Source organism: Lissotriton helveticus, chromosome 10 (genome assembly GCF_964261635.1).
Source record: "Lissotriton helveticus chromosome 10, aLisHel1.1, whole genome shotgun sequence".
Classification (NCBI taxonomy): domain Eukaryota; kingdom Metazoa; phylum Chordata; class Amphibia; order Caudata; family Salamandridae; genus Lissotriton; species Lissotriton helveticus.
This window is the reverse complement of record NC_136071.1, coordinates 596,658,615-596,672,450: the sequence shown is the minus strand read 5'-3', so window position 1 is coordinate 596,672,450 and position 13,836 is coordinate 596,658,615. Positions and strand designations below refer to the sequence as shown.

Below are 13,836 nucleotides of genomic sequence, written 5' to 3'. Positions count from 1 at the left end.
TAAGAGGCCGAACACAAACCAGAAAAAAAGAGAAAAATGCAAAAAGCAACTACTGCTAAAAAGAAAAAATGGAAATCTAATAGGAATGGATCTGCTCGGGATACAAAGTGGCAAAAACAGAGCAAAACACGCAACACAGACAGGAAATAAGCTGTAGCAGGGAGTTAAGAAACGGAGTCACAGCCGATCCACTACTCTCTAGAAGGCTCTGATGCACAATGGATTGTCCCAATTAGGTGCCAGCATCCAGAAATCAAGCAAGCAAGGGGGTTGCTTGCATTAGGGGACATCACCACATTAGTTAAATGCATTTGTGAATTTCTTAATAGGTGCCATATAAACCGGTTCCATAGGAGTGTACAGAAGACATTTTTGTATCATTATAAGTATCAGCAGTAAATGCTGTTTTTCTGTTCACTGTTATGTTGTATATTGTGTAAGGTGTTTAACCCTCATATCATTTGATAGGATTTGGTTTAGAAACTAGAATTTTTGGTTGGCGGGTAGGCCATCTTACCTGATTCTAAACATTGTAAGCCAGTAATTAAGTTGGTTGAATAGAGCTCCCAGGATGCCACCTGAATGAGAGGAAAAACAGGATGAATATGACAAACCGTCCCAGGTTTGGTGTAATAATGTGCACAAACTATACACGGGCTTATTTTTCATTCACAGCAGCGTAATGCAGAAGAGTCCGCTGGTTTACATGCAGTGGAGCAGGCGACTAACATTTTACCATTAACTTCCACTATAAAAATCTTTGTTGCAATATTCGTTCAACTCTTCACAAAGAAAATTGAGGCTCTACTCATATCCGGCCTCACTGAATCTACAACACATACATGGCCATATTGCCATTCCCGCCATTGTGTAACTGGACGTCAAACATATACAGTGAATTCACAATTTATAATCTGTGTACAGAGAGGAGTTTGTGCAGTATAGTTATTTTTGAAATTCACAATTTCCTGGGATGGAGAGTGTGATGCGTAACATTCTTGTCATTCAGAACAAAGTGCAACTAAGCCTTATGCTGAGCTATTTCTCCTTTCGTAACAGGCTGCATGAAACAGTTCCATATCAGTCTGAGCCTGGTACCTCAGATGCACTATTTGGGCTCCACAGGCAGTGTGTGAAGGACGTATGGGGGGCTTCCCAAGGTGAAAAGGAGCAGATAAAAATAACATAAGGTTTCTCTATTTGACTACTGTACTTATTACTGGAGGATAAACTTACTCACCTCCAAGTTCTTCCCAATAAGTTTCATCCCCGTTTGGGCTGTATGATAATTGAAAGCTTTATGGTTTATTTGAAGCTTCAATTCCTAGGCTCTGTGTAAACATTTCCACACATAAGGTTAAGAATATTAATATTTGATGGGCGTGGCTTGGCCGCCGAAGAAAATGGACGGGTGAGCTCTGAGCTCCGAGGCGACCTTCCCCGATAATCCTGCTATTCCTTATCCTGATGTCCCTGATGCCCTGGATTTAACCGCATCCCCACCCGCGGACAGTGTGGCCTGATCGGGGGCGGAAAGGTCGACCCAGAGGCGGTGTGAGGCCGCGCCCGAGGTCTCGCGGGCAGCGCCGGCCATCTTTTGCGGCCTGTGCACTCTGCCGCATCCCCGGAGTCGATTACGCAGGAGGCCGACCTGCGGTGGGGGAGGGCCGGCCGCCGGCCCGTGGAAGTTGGAGCCGCGGTTCACGGACAATCGGTGACGGCGGTGCCTGGGCTCCCTTGAAGTGGAGCGACGGAAAGACCTGATTAGAAGCGCCCGCAGGTGAGAGGACTGGAAATCTCCTGTGGCTACAGGGGCCTGCTGGGCGCTGGACGCGGGACGCGGGATCGGGGCGGGCCCGATCCTGCAATACCTGGCAGAGAGTGCTTTGCCAGCACTGGATACTTGCCCTGCGAAGCCGGAGTGCCCTGCCGGCGGCGGGAGGCCTGAAGGGTCGGCGCTGCGGGCCCCCGAAGCGGCCTGATCCTGTGGTACCCTACTAGCTGCTGCTGGCGTGGGGAGCTGGGGCCCGGACCGGGGGCCTAGAACATAGCGAGGCCTGCACCCGGGGGGCAGCTCTCGCCTGGCGTGCATATCTTCGACCCCCCCATGGCTGGGACCGGGGCAGCCCGCCACTGACGCCGCCATACCACAGGGGACGCACTGACTACCGCCTGCCAGGTGCCTTGCTCCTCGAACCGGAGGGGCGGCGAGCCCTTGGGGCCTCCTCGCGGCTTCTGTCCTGGGCTACGGGGCACGTCGGCCCGGGGCTGGTGGTGGGGTGCTGGACTTGGAGGCCCTCGGCGCCGACGCATGCGCGACACGAGGAGTGTCCCTTGGGCATGCAGGCTTGTGTGCTGGCCCACCGGCGCGGCGTGCACTCTCGGCGGACTTGATTGGGGGGACGCCCTGCACCTGCTATCGGGGAGCACTGAGACCGGCTACCATCATGGGGAAGCGCCTCAAACCTCCTCCGGACGCTGTGGGGGAAACGGCGAGCAGTCAGGACTCCACAATGGACAATGGATCGGCGACGGGCCTACCGCAGGGCCAACTGGAGCAGATCTTGAAGGCCATCGCCGACACCAGAGAGGCCTTGCACCATGACATCGGTCAGGTATCCACGAGTTTGGGGCTTCTGCGTGCGGACCACGGCAAACTAGCGTACCGGGTCAAGCAGGCCGAGATTCGGATGGACGCACTGGAACCCACGGCCAAGGCGACCGAAGCTTCGCTGGGGGAGCTGCAACAACGGGTGCACCTGCTGGAACAGAGGGTGGAGGATGCAGAGGGACGCAACCGCCGCAATAATATACGCGTGGTAGGCCTGCCTGAAAAAATTGAAGGGGCATACATGTTGGGCTATCTGGAGTCCTGGCTGCGTGACGTGGTGGTCCCGGAGGGTCTGACGCCGTTCTACACTCTGGAGAGCGCCCACCGGGTGCCGGCTCGGCCCCCGGCTGAGGGTCGGCCTCCTCGGCCGGTGGTGGCGCGCTTGCTGCACTACAGGGACCGTGATCTTATTCTGCAAAAGGCGCGGGCACTGGGGCCCTATAAGGTGGACAACGCCCAGGTTTCCATCTACCCGGACTATTCTCTTGAGGTTCAGAGGCAGCGCTCCACCTTTCTGGCAGTCAAGAAGGCTCTTCGGGAGGAGGGTATCCGTTACTCTCTCTTGTTCCCAGCCCGCATGCGGATCATGATGGAAGGTAAATCCTCCTTCTACGACTCTCCCGACGAAGTATGGGACTGGCTGGAATTATACAGGACCGGTGCGGATGCTCATCTGACATCTGGGGAGCCATGGAGGGCGGCACCGAGACCTAGGCGGAACAGGAGACCCAGGAGACGACCACCGAATGCTCGGACACCCTCCGTCTCACAGACGGAGCTGGAACGCAGGGAGGCCCTCCGGGCGGTCTCTACCATTTCCAAGACAGTGGGATCAACGTCAGCGATGGAGTCGGGCTCCCGTGGGGGCTCTGAGGAGGCGGCTTCGGAGGAGTCGGGCGCTGGGGGCCCCGGGCCGCCCCATGTCACTCCTGGAACTGCAGATGACTTACTGGACGAATGATCCTAATGCCCCCCCCGAAGTGGTATTGTATAGGCTGCTGTGTTCCTGATTTGTGTTTGGGGTAGAGACATGTAACCCGGGCGGGCAGGGAACTGTTGTTGGGCGGCTGTCTAGCGCACTTAGTGGCTCCTGCCGCCGACGGGGTGGGGATGTGGGGCACCTAGGGCACACTGGGGAGGGCCGGTCGGGAGGTGTATGTAGCTTGCGGTCTGTTGGAAATAGCGACAAGCCACACCCCCTATCTCACACCTATTGTGGGACTCTGGTAGTTACCAGAGACTGTTCTTCTTGGGATTTTGACTTTTGGATGGGTTTCTACTGTTTGGGGCCTATTCTGGGGATGGGTGGGACGTGGGACTGTTGGGTGGTCTTAGGGTTCTGGTTTTGGGGTGTTGTCAGTGTGCCTAAGATTTTTTCTTTATTCTGAACTGTACTTGCTATTGTGAATGGGGACCTTACCTGAGCTGAAGTGTGTGACCTGGAATGTGCGTGGACTGAATTCCATGCTGAAACGCCACAGGGTGCATGCCTATCTTGTTCGTAGGGGGATTCAGGTAGCCTTCCTGCAGGAAACCCATATTGACCAAACAGAGGGGCGGGCTCTGCAGCGCAGGTGGCGGGGACAGCTGTTTTACACAGTATACTTGGCCTTTGCGAGGGGAGTTTTGATTTGGGTGCGGGCGGGGGTCCCCTTCCAACCCTTGGTGACAGTGATCGATCCTGAGGGGAGGTTTGTGGCTGTACAGGGCCGCCTTGATCGGAGGGACGTGACGCTCTGCAGCGTCTACGCCCCAAATGTGGAACAGCCTGCCTTTTTTGCGCAATTGTCCGGCAAACTGTCGACAGTCCTAGCCAATACGGTCCTACTCGGGGGGGATTTTAACTCTGTACTGGATGTGGAATTATATAGATATCACCCACCACTGGCGCAGGCGGCAGCGCACAGGCTAGCGAAGAGTAGGGGAGAGTGGCAAAGTAGCTGGGGCCTGGTTGATGCATGGCGAACTCAACACCCTACAGAGAGGGATTTTTCCTTTTACCCCCCCCCACACGCTCTGCATGTTCGCCTTGACAGCATTCTCTGTTCACCGGATGCTCAGTGCTTAGTCCGCCACAGCGAATACCTGGCTAAAACGATATCCAACCATAACCCTTGCTTGGTGGTGGTCCAATGGACGCGACAACGCCAAGCTATCCCGACGTGGCGGTTAAATCCGTTGGAGGACACGGCATTTAAGGCCGATGTACGCATTGGGGTGGAAGGCTATTTCGATGCGAACGTGGGCACAGCTTCAAGTAGGGCGCTAGAGTGGGACGCCTTTAAGGCGGTAGTTCGGGGCGTCTGTATTTCGGCTACCGCGGGAGTCCGTAAGACCCTCCTGAAGGATGTTGCGCGAAGCGAGGATCGCTTACGCGATGAGGAGCGACGTAATCACATGACTCCTGAGGCTCACGGAGCGGTTTCGGCCGCGCGGGAGGAAGTGGCGTCGGCGATGGAGAAGCTGCGCTGCTTTGACTATAAGGAGTTTCTTGTTCGAGCTCATGCTGAGCGAGACAAGGTGGGCTCGCTGCTGGCCTGGTTGGCCAGTCCTGGGACCCGAGGCACTCCAATTGTAGCTCTGGCCACCCCGGAGGGACACATGGTTTATACTCAGTCGGAGATCAACGATCAATTCTTGACATATTATGCGCACCTTTATAGGAGCAAGATGCCACGTACACCTGTGGAGCTGGATGAGTTCCTATTAGCAGCGCAGCTGCCCCAGCTTGACCGGGAACACGCGGACCGCTTGGGCGGGGATATCTCTGAGGGAGAGATCCGGGTGGCCATCAAACACATGGCTCGCCGCAAGACCCCTGGCACGGATGGGCTACCGACTGAATTTTACGCAGCCTACGCGGATGTACAGATACCGCGATTACAGGCGGTTTACTGGGAGGCCTGGGACACCGGGGTCTTACCTGCGACTACTCGCGAGGCTTTGGTGGTACCCTTACTGAAGCGTGACGGCGATGCTGGCTCCCGTTCGGCCTACCGCCCACTCTCCATGCTCACAACGGACTATAAGATTCTGAGCAAGGTTCTCGCGACGCGGCTTCTGGCCCACATGCGCTCCTTGGTGCACTCAGACCAGGCGGGCTTTATTCCCCAGCGCACCACCGCCACCTGTGTGCGTCGGCTGCTTCGGGTCATGGGGGGCGATGCTACTGGCCACCCGGGTGCCGCTGTCCTTTCGATTGACATCGAGAAAGCATTTGACAGCGTTGAGTGGCCATACCTGCTCCGGGTATTGGAGGCCTTTGGACTGGGCGAACGATTTGTGAAGTGGACTGCTTTGCTTTATGCTGCGGCCACTGCCCGAGTCAAGACAGGGGCCACCATCTCTGCCCCATACAGGGTAGGTCGGGGGACTCGACAGGGATGCTCCTTGTCCCCCCTACTATTTGCGCTTGCTATAGAGCCCCTGGCCGCACACGCCCGTATGGGTCGAGCGTATGAAGGCCTTCCACTGAGAGGCGACACCCATTACATCTCTCTATGCAGACGACTGTTTGCTGTTTTTAGACACTGACGATTCCCTGCGTGGGGCCGAGCGCTTGCTCTCGGATTTTGACCTCCTTTCAGGACTGAGAGTCAACTGGGGGAAATGTTGCCTCTTCCCGCTGACACCAGGGACGGATGACTCCCACCCAGAGGGCAAACTGCGATGGGAATACCATTGCCTCCCTTATCTAGGTACGTGCATCTATCATTCATCGTTGGCCCTCCTGGAGGGTAACGTCGACAGAGCGTTTCGGAGTTTGCGAGGCTGCATGGGATTCTGGCGGACGCTGCCGCTTTCGGTCGCGGGACGGGTGGCGTTACTGAAAATGGTAGCACTTCCCCGTTTATTATATGTGTTTCGCACTCTGCCGATCTGGATCCCGGCATCAGTCTTTAACAAACTCCGCTCCCTAATCTCCGGGTTCATCTGGGGGTCGGGTAGACGGCGTGTTGCGCAGGCCACGTTGATGCGCCCCAGGGCAGACGGGGGACTTGCGGTCCCGGATTTCGAGTGGTATTACTTGGCAGCGCAGCTGCAGTGGCTTACCCAGGCAGTGGCTTTAGAGTTCCGAGGTCCAGAGGGGTAGTGGGCAGACTATATCCAAGACATGTCATCTCCTTTATAATCCTAGGCCAGAAATTGGACCTCACCCAGCTCACACTGGAGGAACGTACGATTCGTAGCTGTTGGCTTCGTTGCCATAGGCGCGCCGGTACCACTCGCCCATATGCCCCTGAGATCCCGGTAGGGATGTGCACAGCCTTTCTGCACGGCGGCGACTGGTCTGCGCTGGCGACCTGGGAGGAGCTTGGCTTGCAAATGCTCGGTGATCTTTACAAAGAGGGGTCGCTGCTCACGTTCCAAGAGCTGCGAGACGCTTACGACCTCCCGAGAGGTGACTACCTGCTGCACGCCTCACTGGTGGCCGGTATTCGAAGACACTGGAAGGGAGGGCTCACCGAACCACCGACATCAGAGTGCTGTCAATATGTGGTCATGGCTGCTGGTACTTACAAGGCCGTCACCTGCCTTTACCGGAGGATGTCGACGGAAACCCTGCAGCCCCTGGATGGGCTGAGAGCCAAGTGGGAAGGGGATATCGGGCGACCGATCCCAGAGTCGACGTGGCCACAGCTATTGCGGCGGGCATGGAAGGGTACTAGGAATGCCAGGTTCCAGTTGATCCAGTTTTTCACCCTACGCCGAGCATACCTAACGCCAGTTAAGATTTCGCAATATTTTGAAGGTGCATCTTCGCTCTGTCCTAGATGTGGGACAGCGGAAGCGAACTTCGCACACATGTTTTGGTCCTGTGGTGAGCTGGCTGGTTACTGGGAAGCGGTGATGACCTGCCTGAATGCTGTCACGGACCGGCAGATTGACGCGGATATGGGCGCCTGCTTATTGTTATGGTTCCCTCACACCCCCCGTACTCGCGTTACCAGTAAGTTTTACGATTTGGGCTTGATACTAGCCAAACGAGAGATCACCATGCACTGGAAATCTAGCCAGGGACCCAGCTACTTGCATTGGAGGGCCACTCTGGTGCGGTGGGCGAAAGCGGAGAGCACGTTGCGGCTGCAACAGGCCAGGCGCCTAGATAATGACAAGGCATTGGAGGTGGCTAGAGCGTGGGAGGCCCTAGTGATTGCGCTCCAGCTGCCTGAGAGCGAACTGAGCAAAGATGAGGGAGTAGCGACACCGTAGGGACATTGTTTTAAGGAATACCCCACTTCCATTGAGGCACGCACTAACAAGTAACGATAGAGGTTCTGAGAGATCGGATCCCCCATTGATATGCACTACTTACCTTTTATTATTGTTCTTATCAAGGAGGTAACTCACTGATGGCGCTCGGCTGCTTGAGAGAGAGGACAACGGCACACTGACTAGGGGGGTGGGACACAGGGAGGGAACGGTTTGGGGGAATGTTATATATAAAAGGCGTCTTGTCGGTACTACACTGTTATCCTAAAATGTCGGCTATTACCGCATTGTTTTACTCTTTGTACTAAACTAATCTCGAACTTGACTGCCAATAAAAATTGTTTTAAAAAAAAAAAAAGAATATTAATATTTGATCCTACGTTCATATTTGTGAAAGTGGTGTGATCATTGTAGGTGTTCACCACTATATTCAAATTGCAGCCGCTTTGGGATTCTAAAGGAACACCATTCATTTTAAGGGAAGTTTCAATAATACCACATGAACAAGCCTGAACTAACATTATAGGGGACTTGCAAGACAAGCAGGTTTCATTACTTTTTGACCCTTAAAGAGGTTGGGCACATTTGAATATACAGCACCACATGCTACGATAAGGTTGTTACAAGGTAATATTTTCCTGTTGTAGCATGTGTGGCTGTAGAGAGACTTGTTCTGCATATACGGTAAAGCAGCTTCTCCAAAAAGCGGGGATAGTGCGCTGATGATGCAGATGTCTGAAATAAGGTATTTAACACAATAGGACCAACTAAAGCCTGTTGACAGGTATGAATGCCCACACAAAAGTGTTTGCTTAACATGTGTGGCACTGACCAGGTGTCAGATTCGCACAGGTCTCCTAAAGGGTTGTTTCTCAGGAAAGTTATAATGGCTCCCTCTTTGAGTATAGAATGTGCACTCTGAATCACAAACAGTGTGCTTTGGCCTTGGCATAGCAGGTTTGGGTGCATTTAACAATCAATCTCGCAATGCCATGGAGATGGGGTGTCCCATACTGGCTTAGCAACGGCTACAAAAAGAGGTTTTGTCTTACGAAAGCACTTGGTCCTATTGATGTACATGAGTTAGGGTTACTGCAGCTGCTACTTTTGAGCATTGAAGGTAAACCCTAATTCATGGAGTAAGGACACAGCTGTTTGAGTGCGTGATAGGCATTATTGTCTGCTGTTGCTTTTGATGATTTTTTTGATCAATCAGTAGCCTAGATATATAAAGATGTGAATTGTATTCATGCCATGATGCATAGCCATCACCTTTAAACATTTTGCTAACACCTATAGAGCCTTTGTGACCCCAAAAGGCAGACCTTTGCACTAGTAATGGTGTCCACTTGCCACAACCAGAGCTACTGTGGTGACACAGGTGAATCAAGATATGGATAAAGCCATCTTAAGACCAGCACTTCCAGTACTTTCCTGGCCAGAGTATCTAGGTAACTTCTAGCACAGCGGTCAGGTGGAAGCGCTCAGACTCGATGTATTGGTTTAGGGGTCACAGGTCTACGACCAGCTACAGGGGCAAGCCTTCTTGGGCATAGATGGATATCATGCTCGTAAGGGGGCACCGACTAGATAGCTCCTTTGGCTAACAGCGGCTGCACCTCCTCCTTAAACAGCTGAAGATGGTCGGGCTGAGGATGTGATATTGAAGCAGAATATTTGGTGGCATGATGTGGAATTCTAGGCAGTATCCCTGCTGCCTATAGAGAACACCCAATTTTCAGAGGAAATGCTGTCCCCACTGGCAGGAAAAACTTTAGTCGTTCCCTGACAAGAGCTGTATGATCAGGGTGGGAAGAAGGGGTATTGGAAGAAGAGTCACTGCTTTGAGTTTGAGGTGCCCGGATTAGAGCAGGCTCATTCCTTGTCTAGAACATTGCCTCCGTAGCCACTTCATGTAAAGGTCTTAGAGGGTTGTGTTTCTTGAAAGGATTTTTGCTGGTGCTGGTAGCCCTGCCTTAGGGTGGATGCTGAAGCTTCAGCCCAACATCTGGTCTGGTGCTTTTAAAAGGTGAACCTTGGGTGAAGCACTGAATGTCACCCATTCAGTTAGATATCTGTGTCTTTCATGATATTTTTTTAATCTTATAGACCTGGGGGCCGCAAAGATACTCCCCAGCAAAAAAAGCACATTGAAAAGTTGCTGCTGCAACTCAGACCAGAAGCCAGATATTTTAAGCTAAGCATAACACTGTAAGAAGATGCTGGTGTTTATTCCAAGGAATAATGCGGAGCTAGAGAGAGTAATTGAAAACAAAAGTACAACAGGTAACAGAACAGTCATGTGGTACCTACACTGCAAGTCGGTCTCCCAAAGGTACCATCCCAGGCCTCTAAAACATCAAGTAGCCTGAGATTGAATTGCAGCGAGAGAGACAGCAGGTTGTGCCCCAGCCCCGCAGACAGGAAGGATATAAGGCAAGGAGAAGGCCAAATCCCCGAATGCGCCTCTGATCTGAAGATCATATTAGCTCCTGAGTAGGTCTCAAGAAGAAAGTGGGGCATTCTTAATAGAGGAAACCCTGGGAAAGTTTGTGCTAGCACTCCAGGAGTGAGGGAAATTACCTTCACTGTGATCGATGGAGTGGCTTTCCTCCCCCCTCTAACCGGAGAGTTAAATGAACGTAGTGAAATTAATTTAACTAACCCGCAACAGTAAATGCACAGAGGAGGAAGGGCATGCAAATGCGAAAAAATGGGGAATAAAAGTCATAATCTCTACAGTGACAAAATATCCCACTCTCCTCAGAGAGGAGAATGTCATCACCCGTGAAGAGCTAGAACAAGGGATAAAGAACGGCAACGAATCAAACAGCAACAAGTCAAGTAACCCCACCACCTCTGTTTTAAGGGGTATTAAAAAGGGAACCCGCCTTTCACCAATCGTATAAGGAGAACTCATAATAACAGCAAATAAAGGGGCCGGCCGGCATTATGTTACACGGCCATTAAAACCCATAGATTGGGCTTGGCTCACAACTGTCCTTAATTATCGATCCTAGTGCGCAGACTCCTGAAATTATTACCCATGCAAAAAGGTCACAGCTGAAAATAAGTTCATGGAGCATAAGGGGTTTAACTGAATGGGCAGAAAAGAAGGAAGCCATTAACGAAATGAAGAAATGGAATATCACTGCCCTGCAGGAAACCAGGGCACTTCTCTCATTTCCTTAGTCTCTGAAGCTCCAGCAATAAAATCTCATGCCGGAGGTCAGGCATCCAGCAGTGTGCCAGTTTATGTAAAAAATTAACTGGTGGCAACTGCCACGGAGCTTTGCACAGGGAGTGGCGGCTACATCTTGCTCAGGGTTTCCGTGGCTAAGTCACGTAAAGCAACGCCTCAGCTCATCCTTATTCTAGGGTTTATCTTCACCCCCCCCCCCCCCCCCCCAAAAAACACAGGACCAACCCTGGCTGCGCTGCTCCCAACATTGAAGGATATTTTAGTTCTACACCTAGATAACATGTGGGTTGTGATGGGAGACTTCAACTCCAACCTAATTAATACAATGTAGAATAACGCATTTGTGGAACTTGATTATCAAACATGGGCCATAGGCTGATTGAAAGGCAGTTTCAAAGGGTTGATAAATTAGGCAGTGCCATAGGGTCTTTCCAAAACCAGCTAGGTTTGAGAATACTGAATGGAAGAATCAAGTCAGACTCACATGCGGCATATATGCGCACGTCCTGCTTTAGGATGGCTACTCTTGACTACATTTGGGTATCCTTGGAGCATTTTCAAATAAAAAGTAAGTTTGAAGTCATCCCAACTCTGGCCAGTGATCATGCAGCCCTCATATGAGAAGCAAAGATCCCATGCCCTATTTGCATTAAAACAAGACTAATAGAAACAAGAAGAGCTGGAGCCCATTAACAAAATAAAGTGGTCTATGACAAATAATGATGAGCAAGAGGTAATCGCGGACCAATTCCTGGACAAGATTCAGTGAGCAAACTGTGAAGCTATAGATCCAAACATCTGGGGCCTCCTGGCTGATTACCTAAGGGAACATCTTGGAATCTTGGGAAGGTCCGGCATGGGTGAGGTTACTGTCCATGCCAAAATGGCAGCAAACAACAGGAATTAATTAGTGGCCTAAACATTAGGCTAAATGATATCTTGAGAAGGCTTAGCCGTGATGGGGGGAGAATAAAGGGCTATGAAGCCGGGTGGCTGTGAGACGATCGGAATCTAGGAATGTTCTCTTCTCCCTACTGAGGTATAAAGAGATTTAAAGATGGATTGCATTACATGGGGTAATAACATCAAAAGACCAGAGGAAATGCTGGATCTGGATTAACAAATGTTCAACCTTTTGAAAGTCATTACTGCTCTATAGACTGACACATGGGTGAAGATAAGAGTCAGCACCAGATGAACCAGCTCGGATCAAATCTGGACAAATAAAGGTCTGAAGCAATGTTGCATACTGGTGCCATTATTATTCAATCTGTACCTGGCTGACTTGGCAAGGACTTTTCCTAAAAAAATGGCTTGCCTCAATGTACAGCCACTCCAGTATGCCAATGATACAGTCCTTTCTGACCAACCACCAATTGGCCTCCAGAGGCTCTTCGATGCACTGGCCAGCTACTGCAGGTCCAAGAACCTGGAAATCAATGTAACAAAAAACGAAGGTAATGGCAATCTCTTGTAAATTGAAAAAAACGTGGGCCTTGATTCATTGAGGGGGAAGGCCAATGAAGTGGTTGACTCTTACAAGTATCTGGGGGTATGGCTGGGCCCTAGAGGCTGTGCAGCACCACACATTAAGGCCCAACAGTGGGAAGAAAAGTCCCTAGAATTGGTGTTCCACAAGTTGTAACAAATCACTGACGAACCCAGATCTAACCGCTCTCTTGAAGGTAATGGGAAGCACATTTCTCCCCAATATTGCTTATGGGGCTATGCCATTTAGAGACAAATTGGCTGAAAAAGGGGCAGATCTCTTGTTACGGAAGAGTTTTTACCCATTCAAACTGCACATCACACGCTCAAGTTCGGCAAGAGTTTGGACTACCTTCACAGCATTGGATACTCAGAACAAAGTTTATGCCTTACAGCCTCAAAGTGAAGCAGGCCAAGAATCATACATTGAAGAGTACCATTTTGGAAGTGATAAGTAATCCGACAACAAACTGGCACAAGTATCGATATCACACCCTAGAGGCACTGGAGGTAAATGACATGTGATCAAGTGCTCTGCTGGCGCCCTTGATGGCCAACCTGCTGATTAAACAAGCAAAGCTAATGTCATCAGAACAGGACGCATGATCAGTGAAGAAATTGGCATATGGAGGGATGGCCTCCGCGCTGTACGATTCAGGATTCCTTCCATCGAGTCTCTCCTTGCCTCTTGGCCGGAGTATAAAACGTCAATTAATGGGCCAGCAATTTAGACTTCTTTTGAAATCACACTGGTATGGTCCCAGAGACTCGAATGACACCTCTGTTCTAAGGGAGAGGAGTCGTTAATACACGTTCTTTGTATCTGTGGCAATATGCTTCTCCCCACCACTCCCCCCACCACTCCCAAAAAAGGAAAGTAATATAAATAAACTGACTACACATACATTAAATAAGAAGTTAGCTTCAGTGGGAATGGCAATCTGATGTTAAAGGTTTTTTTCATTCAATTAACAAAAACACACCTATGAAATGCAATTTGTTTCTGTGTGAGAGATTGAACATAAAGGACACACTTACCAACAGCTCCCATGCAGATGAAGATCGGGATCTCAAAGATATTGTAGGCATTTTCCTGAGAATAAATGGAGAGTTTTGTCATTGGGAGTGGTGCAAACAAAGGCTAAAGTCAGTAATGCAACACTAAACTAGGCCCAGATGCACAGTTAAAATAATAAATTCCCAAGCTTTCCAATGCAATTGTGCAGACACACAGTTACCAGTAGTACAACCATTTGAAAAGACACAGCTTCCAGTGTTTTCCATAAAACAGCAGAGCACAAATTAAGCTGCTACTGGGAGT

The 13,836-nt window shown here is 50.8% G+C and overlaps 1 protein-coding gene across 2 annotated transcripts in view; it reads right to left on the bottom strand.

The window, feature by feature from the left end:
* The window catches only part of CLCN7 (chloride voltage-gated channel 7), a 313,583-nt gene that overhangs the window by 59,283 nt on the left and 240,464 nt on the right, over positions 1 to 13,836 (bottom strand). For both annotated transcript variants that reach the window (XM_078663121.1, XM_078663122.1), the window contains 2 exons: positions 13,554 to 13,608; positions 518 to 578 (listed from right to left, as the gene is read on the bottom strand). In XM_078663121.1, coding sequence (XP_078519247.1) covers positions 518 to 578; positions 13,554 to 13,608 — 116 coding nt within the window. The remainder of the gene's footprint in view (positions 1 to 517; positions 579 to 13,553; positions 13,609 to 13,836) is intronic.